The sequence below is a fragment of the Artemia franciscana genome, unplaced genomic scaffold (genome assembly GCF_032884065.1).
Source record: "Artemia franciscana unplaced genomic scaffold, ASM3288406v1 PGA_scaffold_23, whole genome shotgun sequence".
In the NCBI taxonomy this organism is placed as follows: Eukaryota; Metazoa; Arthropoda; class Branchiopoda; order Anostraca; family Artemiidae; genus Artemia; species Artemia franciscana.
Window position 1 is genome coordinate 273,972 of NW_027062649.1, and position 16,115 is coordinate 290,086.

The window sequence follows — 16,115 nt, forward strand, 5'->3', positions numbered from 1 at the left end:
AGGGATTGTGGGGGAGTAAGTCATCCCCAAAGGCATAGTTATTATGGTTTTTGACTATGCTGAACAAAATGGCTATATCAAAATTTTGATCCGTTGACTTTGGGAAAAAATGAGCGTAGGAGGGGGCCTAGATGCCCCCCAATTTTTTGGTCACTTAAAAAGGGCACTAGAACTTTTCATTTCCGTTAGAATGAGCCCTCTTGCGACATTCTAGGACCAATTGGTCGATACGATGACCCCTGGGGAAAAACAAAACAAAAAACAAACAAATAAACACGCAACCGTGATTTGTCTTCTGGCAAAAAAATACAAAATTCCACATTTTTGTAGATAGGAGCTTGAAACTTCTACAGTAGGGTTCTCTGATACGCTGAATCTAATGGTGTCATTTTCGTTAAGATTCTACGACTTTTAGGGGGTGTTTCCCCCTATTTTCTTAAATAATGCAAATTTTCTCAGGCTCGTAACTTTTGATGGGTAAGACTAAACTTGATGAAATTTATATATTTAAAATCAGAATTAAAATGCAATTCTTTTGATGTAGCTATTGATATCAAAATTCCATTTTTTAGAGTTTTGGTTACTATTGAGCCGGGTCGCTCCTTACTACAGTTCGTTACCACGAACTGTTTGATTATGAATGGCTGTTCAAGTAAATAATGATATGCAGCGGTCCCGTTTGGACTTGTTGCAAAATTCACCGTTTCGTATTGAAGATGTTTTGTCGTTATCGGTAGCGAATGATTTTGTGGGTCATCCATTTAAGCCGCTGCGGAGTAGCAAATATATTCGGTTAAGTGATATTGAAATGCCTGGAAAATCTGAGTCTTTGACTGTGGCTCAGTGGAATTGTCATCTGAATTCTAACCACCATGAGGTCGCCCGTCTGCTAGATCTCTATAAAAATAAGGTAGAAGCATTAGTGATTTGCGAGTCGTTCGTAACTCAAGACACTTTCCTCTTGTCACATTTTTTTCCAGTCTATAAACTTGTGTCAAAATCAAGGAGTTCAATGAGAGGAGGAGGTTTGACTTTTCTGCTAGCAAATTCTTTGGATTACGTAATTCGAGATGATTTAACTCTCTGGAATGAAGGTAAGCTCGAAACTTTATAAATAGAAATAGAGTTAGAGAAAAATAGAAAGTTCATCATTTCTTTGGTTTACCGGCCGCCCAGCGCAAACCCAGATGAATTTTTTAGAGAATTCGATGGATTTCATCAAAGAATGTCAAATACTAAACTCCAATGTATTTTTTTTAGGCGATTTTAACTTCGATCTTTTAAATCTAGATGGAGTAAACCTTGATTTTTTTAACCTTATGCTTTCACATAACCTTTATCCCGCAGTTTCAATCCCAACTAGGATAACAGATCATTCGGCAACCCTGATTGACAGTATCTTCCTTTCTTCGGATGCAATTGTGGAGTGCTGTGCTGAAGTTGTCTTACACCCTGGGTCTGACCATCTACCAGTATTTTGCGCCATTAAAAGATTTGGCTGTAAACATAAAACCACTACCAAGCTTCAATTTAGAATGATGAAAGCTGATAATCCCAGGGAATTTAAAGATGAAATCAGCACAGTATCATGGCAAGAAGTCATGGCGGAGAAAGAAGACCCATCGACTGCTTTTGATAAATTTATGAGTATTTTGTCTCCCATCTATGATCAGTGTTGCAACTAAGAAAAAAACCAACCGCGGAAGCCATGGATTACGGAAGAAATACTGGAAATGATGAAGATGAGAGACCAATTATTCTCAGATTATCTCAATTGTGAGAGTGATGACAGTTGGGAAGAGTACAGAAAGGCAAGAAATAGGGTGAATTCTGCACGATGAGCTGCAATGAGGGAGTATTTCGGAGAGAAATTAAAATCGCAGAAAGGAGACATTAGAGGGACCTGGCTGACTATTAAAAGCGTTCTCGGCAATGGTAAGGATTCAGCATCAGCTGAACAGTTAGCCATAGGTGGAAAGAACTGTGAGTGGGAGGCAAGAAGTTAGTGAAGAGTTTTGTAAGTTTTTTACCAAAATAGGATCGCAAATAAACCAAGAGGCAAAAAGATCAAAGCGGACAGCTAGATACTGAGGAGTTTGACGATAACCGCGGTCTTCATCACTCATTTTACTGTACCGAATGAACTTTGGATGACATTACCCAAGCAGTGAAATCGATCAAATCTAATGCAGCTGGTGTTGATGGCCTAAACATTAAAGCATTTAAAGCAGTTGCTGCGTATCTCTTACCTGTGATATTATATCTAGTCAATTTATCTGTTCAAAAAGGTGTGTTTCCTGACGAACTAAAGCGGGCAAAAGTTATATCCCTCCATAAAGGAGGCGATAAAAGAGATATTTTCAACTGGAGACCAATATCTATTCTACCGCTCTTCTCAAAAATTTATGAAAAAGTAGTGTATAAGAAAATATACGAGTACATGAATTCGCTTGGGTTTTTGTCAGATTCGCAGTTGGGTTTTAGAAAAGGTCATTCTACAGTGCATGCCGTTCATCACCTTTTAGATTGTGTAAATAGTGCGTTAGAAAATAATTTGATCCCTCTAACTATTTTTATTGATTTGAAGAAGGCGTTTGACACTGTGGATTTTGAAGTTCTACTGAAAAGGTGGTGATAAGTGATATATCTAGCGCAGCTATGCCTATAAATTGCGGTATTCCCCAAGGATCAGTCCTTGGCCCATTACTCTTCTTGGTATATGTGGACACTCTTCGATTTTACCGAAATGATTCAGTTTTAACCTTTTTCACCGATGTTACAGCTATCACAGTGTTTGCCCGGACTTCAAAAGAGGTTGTACAAAAAGCGAACCACGTCCTTAGTCGGCTTCATGTTTTTACAGCTCTAAGCTCCCTTGCAGTAAATCCAATTAAAACGAATTTGAAGAAGGCGTTTGACACTGTGGATTTTGAAGTTCTACTGAAAAGACTGCGAAACCTTGGAATTAAAGATACAGCATTAAGTTGGTTTCGGTCTTATCTGTGTGGAAGATCAATGAAGGTGGTGATAAGTGATATATCTAGCGCAGCTATGCCTATAAATTGCGGTATTCCCCAAGGATCAGTCCTTGGCCCATTACTCTTCTTGGTATATGTGGACACTCTTCGATTTTACCTAAATGATTCAGTTTTAACCTTTTTCACCGATGTTACAGCTATCACAGTGTTTGCCCGGACTTCAAAAGAGGTTGTACAAAAAGCGAACCACGTCCTTAGTCGGCTTCATGTTTTTACAGCTCTAAGCTCCCTTGCAGTAAATCCAAGAAAAACGAATTTTATGGTGTTTAGTAGAACTGGTGTACCTGAACTTCTTGAAAAAGTGCTTTATAACGGTGTTAGCACCGTTATAAAGCACATGGCGTTTTTTTGTAAATATCTCAGATTTTATATTGATTGTAATTTGTCTTGGAAGAAGCATGGTGAAATAGTGTCGGCAAAACCAGCTAGAGGATTGGGAGTGATGAGGAGACTGAAAAAAGTGTTCCCGGTAGCAGTTGTCAAATTGTTATACAGTGCTATTGTGCACCCTTACATCACGTACGGTTGTTCTGTTTGGGCAAGCAATTTCGTGATGAATTGTAAGCGAAGTCAAATAATACAAAACAAAGCACTGCGTCTGATAGGAGAATTTCAAAACTGTCAGAATACTGCGGAGTGTTTTAGAAAGAATGCTATTTTGAACATAGGCGAGCTACGTGATTACCAGCTAGCGATTTTTGTTTTTCAAAGTGTAAATAAGGTAAGCCCTGAGTACTTCTATGATTTTTTTAAAACTAACTCGTTTTATCATCCTTATTTTACCCGGAATTCGGAGGATTTGACTCACGAGAGAAGAAATACAACGAGAGCAGGATTTGTTCTCAGGAACATAGGTGTCAGCGTCTGGAATGACCTTCCAGAATCGGTCAGAGCGGCAGTAAGTCTGGCATCATTCAAGAGAATGGTTAAATTCCATTTTTCAAAAAGGAGAGAAGTGTGATAAGAGGAAAGGGTATTTATTTATTTAGTATTTAATATTAATAATTTTGTTTTTTTACCCCCCCCCCCAAGGATTTTTTTTTCTTTCCTCAAAATCATTTGAAGAAATGATTTAGCAGATTCATGGTGGTTAGAATTGTGGCCACAGTCAGGACTCTTTTGTCTTAAAAGTGGCCGTTAATGGTAAATTCTTTGTTTAATTTATATGTTTTGGATGAAAATAAAAAATATCTATCTATCTAAACTTAAAACAACTGCAAAAACTAAAGCAGATCAAGGATTTCGACTGTATATTAAAACTTGCCCAATATCTTAGTCCGATTTCTTAGGCTGAAAAAATATAAATATTCTTGCAATTGACCTATAATAAACCTTTGTCAAGTAAATTGGAACAGAAACTAATAAAAATAATGTTTAAAAGAGACAGCTCAATTACCTTTCTCTGCATAATTTTTCTTTCAACGAAAAATTAAGAGCGAAAGTAAAACTTGGAGTATGCAGAAATAAAGTCATAAATTAATAAAAATTACTATTAATGAATAGAATAAACCTAAAACGAATTGAAGTCAAAGTCAAATTAGATTAAAAACTACATTTGGATGGAAAAATGGATGAAAAAAATGAAACATAAGTCTATCATGAAGTGAAACTTATATCCAAGTTAAAATTAAAACGAATAGAAGTTGTCACAAATATAAGTGGAACTACCACTCCTTCGAACCACCAAAAGCCACATTGGTCAGTGTGTCATTTGAGCTTTATTTTAAAACATTTATGCTTAAAGGTTGTTTTTTTTACTACTATAGCATTGAAAATTCAAAAACTTTTTTTATTACATATCATTAGGTCTGTATTTTAAACAATGTCTAGTTTCAATAGTCCAATATGCAGCAACCTTGCATCGATACATTCTTCATTTGAAATAAATTCAAATATGGAAAATCAATGGGTGAATTGTCCATTTGAATGGCCAATTCAAAATACAGTAGCTACATCCTGTATCGATACATAAATAAATCGATACATCAACAATTAGCAATTTGCATCCATACATTCTTTCTTTTCAATAATTTTCTTTCAAATATATAAAATCAAATAATGAATCATTCATTTAAAAGGTCAATTCAAAATACCGCAGCAGCAATCAAAGCAGATTGTTTGAAAATTACCAATGCTCGTTTTTACATAAAACTTTTAGGCATCATTTTTCTTCACTTTTGAATTTTTCATTTAGCCATCAATTTTTATATTTTTGAAAGGCTTGCAACCTATTCCTGTAAAAAATGTTTGGCAACTGAAACGGGAACGGTTGTAGAGGCGAGTTAGACTGAAACAGCCTGCACCTCGTCTCAAGTACAAGTAAGTAAATGATTATGAATAAATTGAATCGGATAGCTACGAACCGAACCAAGAGTTAGGGTTTACTGGTCACTTACATAAAATGGTGCCACGAGCACAGTACTAGGGCCGTTGAGAACCGGCACTGAGTTATAAGAAAAAATGACAATTGTATCGATACAATATGTATCGATGAAAATTTACTGCATATCAGACTAGTGGAACTAGACTTCTTATTTCGAATACAGGTCTAGAGATATATAAAAGAAAGAATCCCTAGGGGTCTGAGCTGTTTTTGAATTTTAAATGCTGTAATCATAAAAGAAAACAGCTTTAAATTAAGAAAACAGCTATCATATTTTCAGAAAAAGTAGCAAAAAGCCTAAACTAGGAGAGTCCCATTCCATAAGAATTAAGGAGCGATTAAATTTTAAAAACAATAAAACATCCAAACTTCGCAAGAAAAATAACCCTTCAAAACCTGTTGCCACTGTAAAAATCTGATTTCTGAATTTAGTGCAAAAGGTTCTATTTGTAAATCTAGTTTTTGTTCTATTAGAATTCTATTCATTAGAATTCTAATAGATTTCCACGGCCGTCGAGAGTTGACACTGGGCTATAAGAAAAAATGTTCTCCTATCCCTTTTCATCTATTATTTTTGCTTTAGCAATGTCAATGCAAATAGAGGTAACAGGTCGTAGTAGATATAGGCATTTGAGAGCATGTTAATCACCCTCGTGGAGTTGTTTATCCAGCCACATATTATAGCATGAATTTTTTCGACCTTTTTTTATTGTGGGGATATGAGCAACAATTTTTGCTAGAGTGATTTTTGATTGTAGATCCAAGGATATGAGTAGCAATGTTTGTTTGAGCCATCCTAGGATTTTGGGATCCACATTTTAATTGGAATACATCAAAAGAGAAAAATAGAGTAACTGTCTGAACTTTGTATTGTATTATGATGCTCTGTACATGTTGCCCACATTATTGTGGCAATACATTTTTTTTGTTCAACAGAAAAAAGAATTCAGAAGAAACCTTGAAATAAAAAAAAAATATGTTCCGATTGTGGATTGAACAAGAGAACTTATAAAGTAAATTTCCAATAAGAAAGAAAATATTTCAGCAAACTTCCTTGTTGCTCTGACTCCGGGTATCCCACTTTCATTTCGTTCGTCCTGAGCATTCGCACTGAAAATACACAAATAGAATAGAGAGGAGTAACTGCCGCCTCCAGTCTATATTAGATAAAATAAAACAAGTTTTTTTTCAACTGAAAGTAAGGAAAACTGAAGTTGTTTGTACTTTTAAAAAAGCTTCCTACTGTTCTAATGAAACAGCCCCTGTATATCAGGAGTCGTTCCTACAGAATTAGGACATAATTCAAACTTTAGCGTAAAGAGCAAGGTGTTAAGGAGGGAGCAATCCTCTTCATGTACGTTATAATTTCTGTTGGTTTTAAGTTTTAATGTTGCTCCTTACTTTCAGTTGAAAAAATTTTTTTTTTTTTAATATGATTTCTAATCGTGTTTAAGTAATGCCAGGAAATCTGGCCCCACCACCACGGAAAAATCCCCCTGCCCAAGGAAATATTCTCTAGATAATTCAATCTCAGTGAAAATATACCCCGGAAAACTACGCTCATCAACTCCACGTGTAAAATTGAGACGAAAAAAAGCAAGACATGAAAAGAATTTTGTATAGGAATTATGGCAAATTCCCCAGTTTATAATTACCACTGATAAGTTAACCCTCTTGAAACTTCCCTCCACATGGAAAATTTACCCGTGGACAAACCCCCAGCAGACGAGTTGCCCCTCTCCCAACCGAAAATGTATACTTACTTCACAGTAACAAATACTATGTGTAAAAAATGGCAAATTTGCCAATTTTATGACTTACAGACCTTTCCCCTGGTGCTGTGGGGGTTCATGTTATATTGAAATGCATAGTTATTGAGTCTTTCAACTATGATGGGCAAAATGTCTATCTCAAAACTTTTTGATCGGACGAATTTGGGAAAAAGGGCTGGGGAGGGGGCCAGGTTGCCTCCAACCTTTTTGGTCACTTTAAAGGGCACTAGAACTTTTAATTTCTGTTCTAATGAGCCATCTCATGATATTGTGGTACCACTGGGTTGATATGATCACCCTTGAAAAAAAAACAACAAAAAAACACGCATCCAAGATCTTTCTTCTGGCAAAAAATACAAAATTCCACATTTTTGCACAAGTAGGGTTTTATGATACGTCGAAACGGATTTTCAAAAATTGGGCAAATTTTCTCAGCCTTTTAGCATTTAATCGGTAAGATTAAACTTAATGAAACTTATATATATATATATATATATATATATATATATATATATATATATATATATATATATATATATATATATATATATATATATATATATATATATATATATATATATATATATATATATATATATATATATATATATATATAAAATAAGCATAATAAGCCTATTCTTTCGGTATACCTATTGGTATCAAAACGTTATTTCTTAGAGTTTTAATTACTATTGAGCCGGGTCGCTTCTTGCTTACAGTGCGTTACCACGAACTGTTTGAAAGGCTCCTCCGACTCGCAAGGGGAAAGGATGGGGTAACTTGAAAATGCTATCACACGGGTATGGTTTTGAATAATGTTGTACTCTTAGGCATAGAGATAATTTTTTCTTGTTATCCAGTCCCTTGTAAAATATGTTGGGTAAGTCTATTGTTCCATGTATACAAGAGGGTCTTGGTCATTACTTTGAACTATAAAAAGCAAGAGTTGATTGCCCAATATTTCGTTTGATCTTGGTCACTACATTCCCCAATAGTCAATTATTTATATTGGAACACTCAATTTTCAGGATATTAATTGCGGTGCTCTTTGAATGCAAATTGAATATATGATTAAGATCGTGATTTCTTGTGGTTTACCAAAAGACCTTCTTATATTATCTGCATGACTAAAAACAGCGAACCAAGCGTTTAATTACATAGTACTTGGAAATAGTCTATCACTGCAAAATTTTATGTGAAACTGTATTTTCGACAATTTAAAAAGTCATTTTAAACACGCTATGTCGCCATGGGACAGTTTCAATACTCACGCAATCATGGAAGATCAAGTAACGATACTCAAGTTGAACTAATAGAAAATTTATTTTCAAAATCATCCGTAGTCTTAGAATATTATACTTACCTTTTAATAGTAAATAGTTTTGGAAATAATTAAATAGAACTAAATATTACATGATATAGAACAGCCTTTCTTGACACAAGTGTAAATAATAGCTCACTTTAGTTAGCTTTCGGTAAAAAAGGAAAAGCTTCCAACAGCTTAGGAGGGGCTTGAAGAAATTTTTTCCTATAAATGGCAGATCCTGTGACAGAATGCGCACAGTGGTCTGTCAGTGCAGTAGACAGTGGTACACAAAAGTCAACTTCTTTCCAATCGTTTGCTATTTTTAAATTTAACAGTCATAAATCCAAACCAGAAAAGGAATCAATCTGATCACATGCAGTTCTTTTAGTTATATGCATTTTTTCGGGGGGGGGGGTGTTAAATTTTTTCAAGGATTCTTAACTTCAATTCTTCAAATATTATCGTTAAAGCAATTTATTCTGCTGGAATCAAAAATGTAAACAAGTTTTCTCTAGTGCCCCCTGTTTTTATCTCTATAGATACTGTTTTCAACGAACTCCACAAAACTGTTGCGCCATAGATACAGGAGTTCAAATATTATCTGATCAAATTGTGAAATCTAACACTAAATTAGCATTTGGAAAATTTTAAAAACAATTGAACTGACTTTTTTTCAAATTATTCTAGCCAGTCTTTTGAGCAAGTCGTATTGCGGAGAAAAAACCACAAGAAGGGCTTGTTGGATCTCAACCAAAATAAGCTGAAGGTATTATTATATGCGCTTTTTTCTCCTTTTCAAACAGTTCTTGGTAACGAATTATAAGTAAGAAGTGACGCAGCTCAATAGTAACCGAAACTCTTAGAAACGGAATTTTGATGTCAATAGATGAATCAAAACAATTTTTTATATTGATTCCAAATATATAAAAATTTAGTTTTATCCATCGAAGACTAAGAGCCTGAGAAAATTTGCCTGATTTTCTAAATAAAAAGAAATACCTCCGAAAGGTCAATGAACCCTAATGAAAATCACACCATCAGACTCAGCGTATCAGATAATCTTACTGCGGAGGTTTCAAGCCCCCATCTTCAAGAACATGGAATTTTACATTTTTTGCCAAGACAAAGATCACGGATGCATGTTTGTTTGTTTTGTTTTTTTCCAGTGGTGATCGTATCGAACCAATGGTCCTTGAATACATGGCAAGGGAAAAGCATTTGGAAAATTTTGAAAACAATTGAACTTACTTTTATCAAATTATTCTAGCCAGTCTTATGAGCAAGTCGTATTGCGGAGAAAAAAAGTAACCGAAACTCTTAGAAACGGAATTTTGATGTCAATAGATGAATCAAAACAATTTTTTATGTTGATTCCAAATATATGAAATTTAGTTTTATCCATCAAAGACTAAGAGCCTGAGAAAATTTGCCTGATTTTCTAAATAAAAAGAAATACCCCCGAAAGGTCAAGGAACCCTAATGAAAATCACACCATCAGACTCAGCGTATCAGATAATCTTACTGCGGAGGTTTCAAGCCCCCATCTTCAAGAACGTGGAATTTTACATTTCTTGCCAAAACAAAGATCACGGATGCATGTTTGTTTGTTTTGTTTTATCCAGGGGTGATCGTATCGAACCAGTGGTCCTTGAATACAGGGCAAGGGCTCATTTAAACGAAAGTTAAAACTTCTAGTGCTCTTTCTAAGTGACCAAAAGATTGGTAAGCAAACCCCCTTAACATGGCCCTTTTTTTTAACCAAAGTAGTCTGATCAAAATTTTGAAATAGCCATTTCGTTCCTTATAGTTGATAGATCCGATAAATATGCCATTGAATATGATATGAAACCCCAAGCCCCCGAGAAATGGTCTTTGCCGACTCAATTTTACATTTGAAGATGTAAATGGTAATTGTACTGGATAAATTTTCATTGAGACTGAATTGTCGAGAGGATCGTTCCATGGGGGGGGGGAGCCTGATTTCACGATATTATTTAAAAAATTAATAGAAATTGAATAAAAAAAACAAGTTTTCAACTCAAAGTAAAAAGCAATATGAACACTTAAAACGAACTGAAATTATTATATATAACTAGCTGTTGGGGTGGCGCTTCGCGCCACCCCAACACCTAGTTGGTGGGGCGCTTCGCGCCCCCCCCGCGCGCGTAATTCGTTACGCGCCATATTAGTTACGCGCCATTGTAGTTGTGTCCCTGTGTCCCACCTGTGAATATAGATAGATTTATATATGTGTTTCAAACTACGTAAAAATTCCGAATATACAACATTCTTGGCTTTCCCACTACTGGGAGCTTTCCGTTTCCAATTGCCAGCAATTGATCTGAAAATGTTTGACCAGAGTCATCGTTTTGCAATCGGACACGCATATTTGTAGTTAATTTTAATATTTTTACGTGTGCCCATAAATTAGAATTTTTCAGGCAAGCATTCATTTCGTCTGCAGGAGTTAAACTACGTAAAAATTGCGAATATACAACATTCTTGGCTTTCCCATTGTCTGTGCATATACAAAGCCGTATGTACTAATAATGACGTCATATGCAAACGCTCTTTTTACAAACAAACAAACATGCATACACACAACTCGTTTTTATATAGATAGATAGATAGATAGATACAATACAAATTAACTGCGTAAAACTTGCGAATATACAACATTCTTCGCTGCAGTTTTTTTGCAAAAGAATCATTTTTGCAAAGCGAAAAAAAAGCTGTTAATTTTGTATCCGGTGGATTCAGGGCTCTTTGTTGCATGTTGGTTTCCGAGAAATAAACACGTTGACCATTCTGTAAATGTACCGCTAAGTGAACAACAGCTGGACTACGTTCATGTATCGGAAATGAAAGAATTCGCCAAACAGCTTCATTACTGCTTATGTATCTTCCAGCCTGATATTCTACGATTTCGTCAAAATCTTTGATTTCGGGCTGCAAGCCAAAAACATCTTCAGTAGATCTTCTTCTATATTGCGGGTAACCATCATTGCCAGTAATTGTGTTGGATACTAAAAGTCGAGGATATTGCTTTGTGCACCTTCCTTTGGCCATGCATGGTCAATTTTCGTTCAGTGCACCGCAAGGTCCATGTATAATATTTTTTACAATAATATCATGTAACCCCTTATCGACATTTTTATCAGGTATTTCAGCGGAAATCACATCATCAATTTCGTTCGAAGTAATTTTTTTATGTAGCCAGATTAGTATATGTGCGTGTGGCAAACGCAAACCTCGTTTTTGCCATTCCACTGAGTACATCCAGCATCGCACTGACCCAAACACTTCAAGTTTTACTATGTAGTTTATCAGTGATTTCAACTTTTGCCGGAAGACACGGGCCGTAATGTCATGCCTATGAACCGCCAATTGTCCTTGAAGTAAAAGCTGCAGTATCTCGTCCCAAGATTGATTACATGTAAATGTAATAAATAAATCTGGACGACCATAGAGACGAACATACGCAATAGTATCTTGAGCATATTCATGCATATGACGGGGACTGCCAGCATATGACGAAGGTAAAATTGTTAATCTTCCAACGTTTGTGGTATTACCGTCATTTATAACTGCATCTCGCAAATGAATGTATTGTTCAGAGCGGAGCTTGGTCTGATTCAGGCGGATATATAGCAATTTATATATATAGAAGATATATATATATATATATATATATATATATATATATATATATATATATATATATACATATATATATATATATATATATTTTCTTTTTAGTTTTTTTGTAGTTTTTACCTTTTTTAGTTTTTTTCTTCTTTTGTATTAATGCCAAAGCCGAGGTTCAAACCTGGAGCTTCTCGGACCTAGAACCTGAAACATAACGCTTTACCAACTCAGCTACTTCGGCTTGAATACATTCGTTTTGAGCAGCTTCCTCGGGTGTTGCCATTGTAGGTTCTTCAGTCATTTTACAATTAGAAATTTCTCTTTCAACGGTCTTCTTACAATTAAAAATTTGTCTTTGAACGATATTCTTAAATACCTGTGTCCTGGTCGTCATTTATATTCCCTCTGTCCCGGTCGTCATTTGTGTCCCGGTCTGTAATTTCTCTTTGAGTGTTTTTTCTTTTTAGTATTTTTTAGTTTTTTACATTTTTTCTTTTTTCAGTTTTCTTTTTCTTCTTTATTTTTCAGCTTCACTATGAAATACATATCGCCGAACCTTTGTTTTTTTTAACTAAAATCTGGTAGGCATTGGTGACCTTATCCAAGTCAAAATCCCAAACCCAATCATCATCGCTATCATTTTCAGTTTTGATATGTTTTGACTCTCGCTGTCCAGGTGGATCTTCATCTAACTGCGCGGTTTTGCGTTCTTTAGCCTCAAGCCTGTTTCCTTGCTGTTCTTTTGATTCCTCGGCACGCTTTCTTTTCTGACTTTCTCTACCAGCAGCAAGTTTTTTGGCATAGACTCTTTGAGCATCTTCATCGGCTTTTGCCATTGTAAGGTCATCAGTCATTTTAAACTTAAACATTAATAGATTTCTACGTGAACATATATGTCTTAAATATCTTTAATTACGTCACCGTCATAGCAAAAATGACAACTAACTTCATGACGTCAGTCGACACAGAAACATGACGTCACCTGACAGACACACAGACAGACAACTTATTTTTATATATATAGATAGATAATAATCTCCCCTCCTCAAGACACAGCCCTTTACGCTAAAGTTTGACCCTTTGTCCCAGTTCTCCAAAAATGGTCCCAGAAAAAAGGAGTCGGTTAATTAGAACATAAGAAGCTTTTTTGAAGATACTAAAGAATTTAGCGTTAAGGGCGAGATATTGAGCAGGAGCCAACTCCCCTCATATACATAATAATTTCATGTCGTTTTAAGAAAAAACAAGTTTTTTCAACTGAAAGTAAGGAGCAGCCTTAAAACTTAAAACAAACAGAAATTATTACATATATTCAATTTTTAATATATTTTTATTTTTAATATAGGATTTTTGAGCCTAAATGAGTGGGGGAAATACAACTGATAAGAATTTCTTAATTTCAGGCTCAAAAATTCTATATTAGAAATTCGGCCGATTTCGTTTCAAAGTTAAAACAAGTCTCTGTTAAACCAAATACAAGAATGGGCAGTTTTGATGAAGATTCAATGTATACCAATTGTGATCTTCAAAAGGCCCAAAGGATTTTGGAGGATAAACTCAGTTCTAACCGATCTATATCAGAAAAATCTACGCTTTCGAATCAGACACTTTTTTCACTTACAGCTCTTTGTAACAGAACTTTTTTTTTTATTTCCATTATAGAGGCAGTTTTAATAGACAAAAATATGGATTTTCAACGGGCACCCCCTTTCACCAATGGAGGTTGATATCTTCAAGAAAAACCTTGAAGAAAAGGCTATTTTGCAAAATTTTTGTAAACCGGGATTTTGGGTTCGTTTTAAAGATGATATTTTTTATTTGTGGGAGCATGGTGACGAATCTCTGGAGTCTTTCCTTCACTTGCTTAACTCCTTGAATCCAAATGTTAAATTTACTCAGGAATTGGAGGTAGAGAGGTGTTTTCCTTTCTTAGATATCCTAGTTCACCGAAATGATACATGCTTCGAGTTTGGAGTCTATAGAAAACCCACACATAGTGACCGTTACTTAAGACAGGATGGGCTCTCAAGGAATCTTCCTATACCTCCCATTTTAAACATTTGGAGTTTGCCTGGCGTTCCTGAATTAGTGATTTCTGCAGTTTTCATTTTAACAGATATAAAAAAAATCTGGCGAATATTTTGATCTAAGCAAATCTTATAAGCCGGCAATTATTTTTTTGTAATTCCAAAATAATTGTAAAACCTGTTTCGGGTTTGCATTCTAGATTGCTACACTTGACACTGTTGTTGTGGGGTATCAAAGAATATAGCAAAAATATTGTATTCAACAATTAGAAACTTATTTCTATAATATAGAATTGCTGGCTGCAGTCCCTTGTTATGTCACAGAGAAAATTTACCTTTGCTTTGTTACATCATAGATAGTGTTCTATAAACGACTCATGTGTTAATTATTTTAAAAACCTTCACGGGGCTTCTTTACCCAAGGATTTCCTTGCATAATACGTCATAGGGTTTGGTTGTTAGAGTGCTATTGAATAGTTTCTTTTATTCTTAAAAAACCCAAAACGGCCAGGGAAAAACCTTCAGGCCCCGCTAATGGGGGACCTTCAAGACGCAAGAGCCTAGCCTTCAATTCCATCGGGGGACCCTAGTATCCAATTTCAGCAATCGACCCTAGCCTGACCCAACCAGCGGGGCCCTAATTTCAAATTCCATCGGGGACCCTAATCTGACCTAACCAACAGAGGGACTTAGCAATCATTTCAAATTGGGGCCCTAAGGGCGCTAGCAGTCAATTCAAACTAGGGCCCTAGCATAATGGACCTGCGTATCTTAGAAAACATTCCCTATGAAGTAACACGCACCTGCTAGCTGTCGTCATAATGACGGGTAGAGATGCGTTTAAAACCAGGGCTGTCGTGGAATGGCGGGATAGGGCCGTCATAGAATCTAGGGATAAAAAAAGGGTAAAGGTAAAGGATACAGGATTAGACTTTACAGTCCGTACCGGCGGTGCTGATCTCCGTTTCTTGGCCCTTCAGCCAGGAAGTGCAATGGGGGTTGGGGGCCAGCCATCCTGTGCTTTCGCACACCCTTCCTGTTTACCTTCCCCAGATTTCTCCAGGTACCAACTTAGAGCTGGGTCAACTCTGGCTAAGCTTACAGAGTCACGCCACTGACCCCCGTCCCAAACTGAAGAATTGGGTACACTGGGATTCGAACCCGCGTCCTCTCAGACAAGGGATCCCGAATGAAGTGCACCAACCCACTCGGCCATGGACGGCTCTAGGGATAGGGATATCCCTGATCTAGGGATAGGGCTGTCATGGGACCTCAAAAGGGGATAACAAGTCCGTGTCAAATAAAAAAAAACAAGTTTTTTCAAATGAAAGTAAGGAGCAACATTAAATCTTATAACGAACAGAAATTATTTTGTATATGAGGGGGCTCGCCACCTGGTCAATTTCTCGCTCTTTACGCTTTAGTTTGAATTGTGTTCTTTAAGAATGACCCCTGAATGACAAAGAGCGTTTAATTAGAATAAATAGATTTAAAAAAAAAACTTTAGCGTAAACAGCGTGGTATTTACTAGGGGTAAACCCCCTCTTACACTATTTCTGTTTCATAAAGGAAGAAAGCGGTGAAAATGGGGTTTTTATAGGCCAAATGAAAATACTGAACAAAACACAGAAAGCGAATATTTCGAGAGAACGACCGCCTCTCTTCTTCAGCGCGAACAAAATAATGTGATCAAAGAAAATAACAAAACCAAAAAGCAAGCGCGGAAAGTACAACAAAACCAATGAAAGAAAACCATCAAAAAATTGAACAAAATTAAGTAAACGACCAAAAATCAAAAGAATTAAAAATCAAATACCTAACAAACAATAAAATCAGTTATTCGCCAATACCCGCGATTTGCACAAAATCCAAACAAATTTGAACTGTCAACAACGGATACTAACTAACAACTGACAAATAAAAGAAAAAATTCATTCACTC

The 16,115-nt window shown here is 35.8% G+C and overlaps 1 protein-coding gene across 2 annotated transcripts in view; it reads right to left on the minus strand.

The window, feature by feature from the left end:
- The window catches only part of LOC136041458 (programmed cell death protein 2-like), a 113,396-nt gene that overhangs the window by 11,842 nt on the left and 85,439 nt on the right, over positions 1-16,115 (minus strand). Inside the window, exon 5 of one of the 2 annotated variants that reach the window (XM_065726143.1) lies at positions 6,336-6,531. The exons of the other annotated variant lie outside the window; for it this stretch is intronic. Coding sequence (XP_065582215.1) covers positions 6,351-6,531 — 181 coding nt within the window. The 3' untranslated portion in view covers positions 6,336-6,350. Of the gene's footprint in view, positions 1-6,335; positions 6,532-16,115 lie in introns of those variants that run through there. 2 annotated transcript variants of the gene reach the window in all.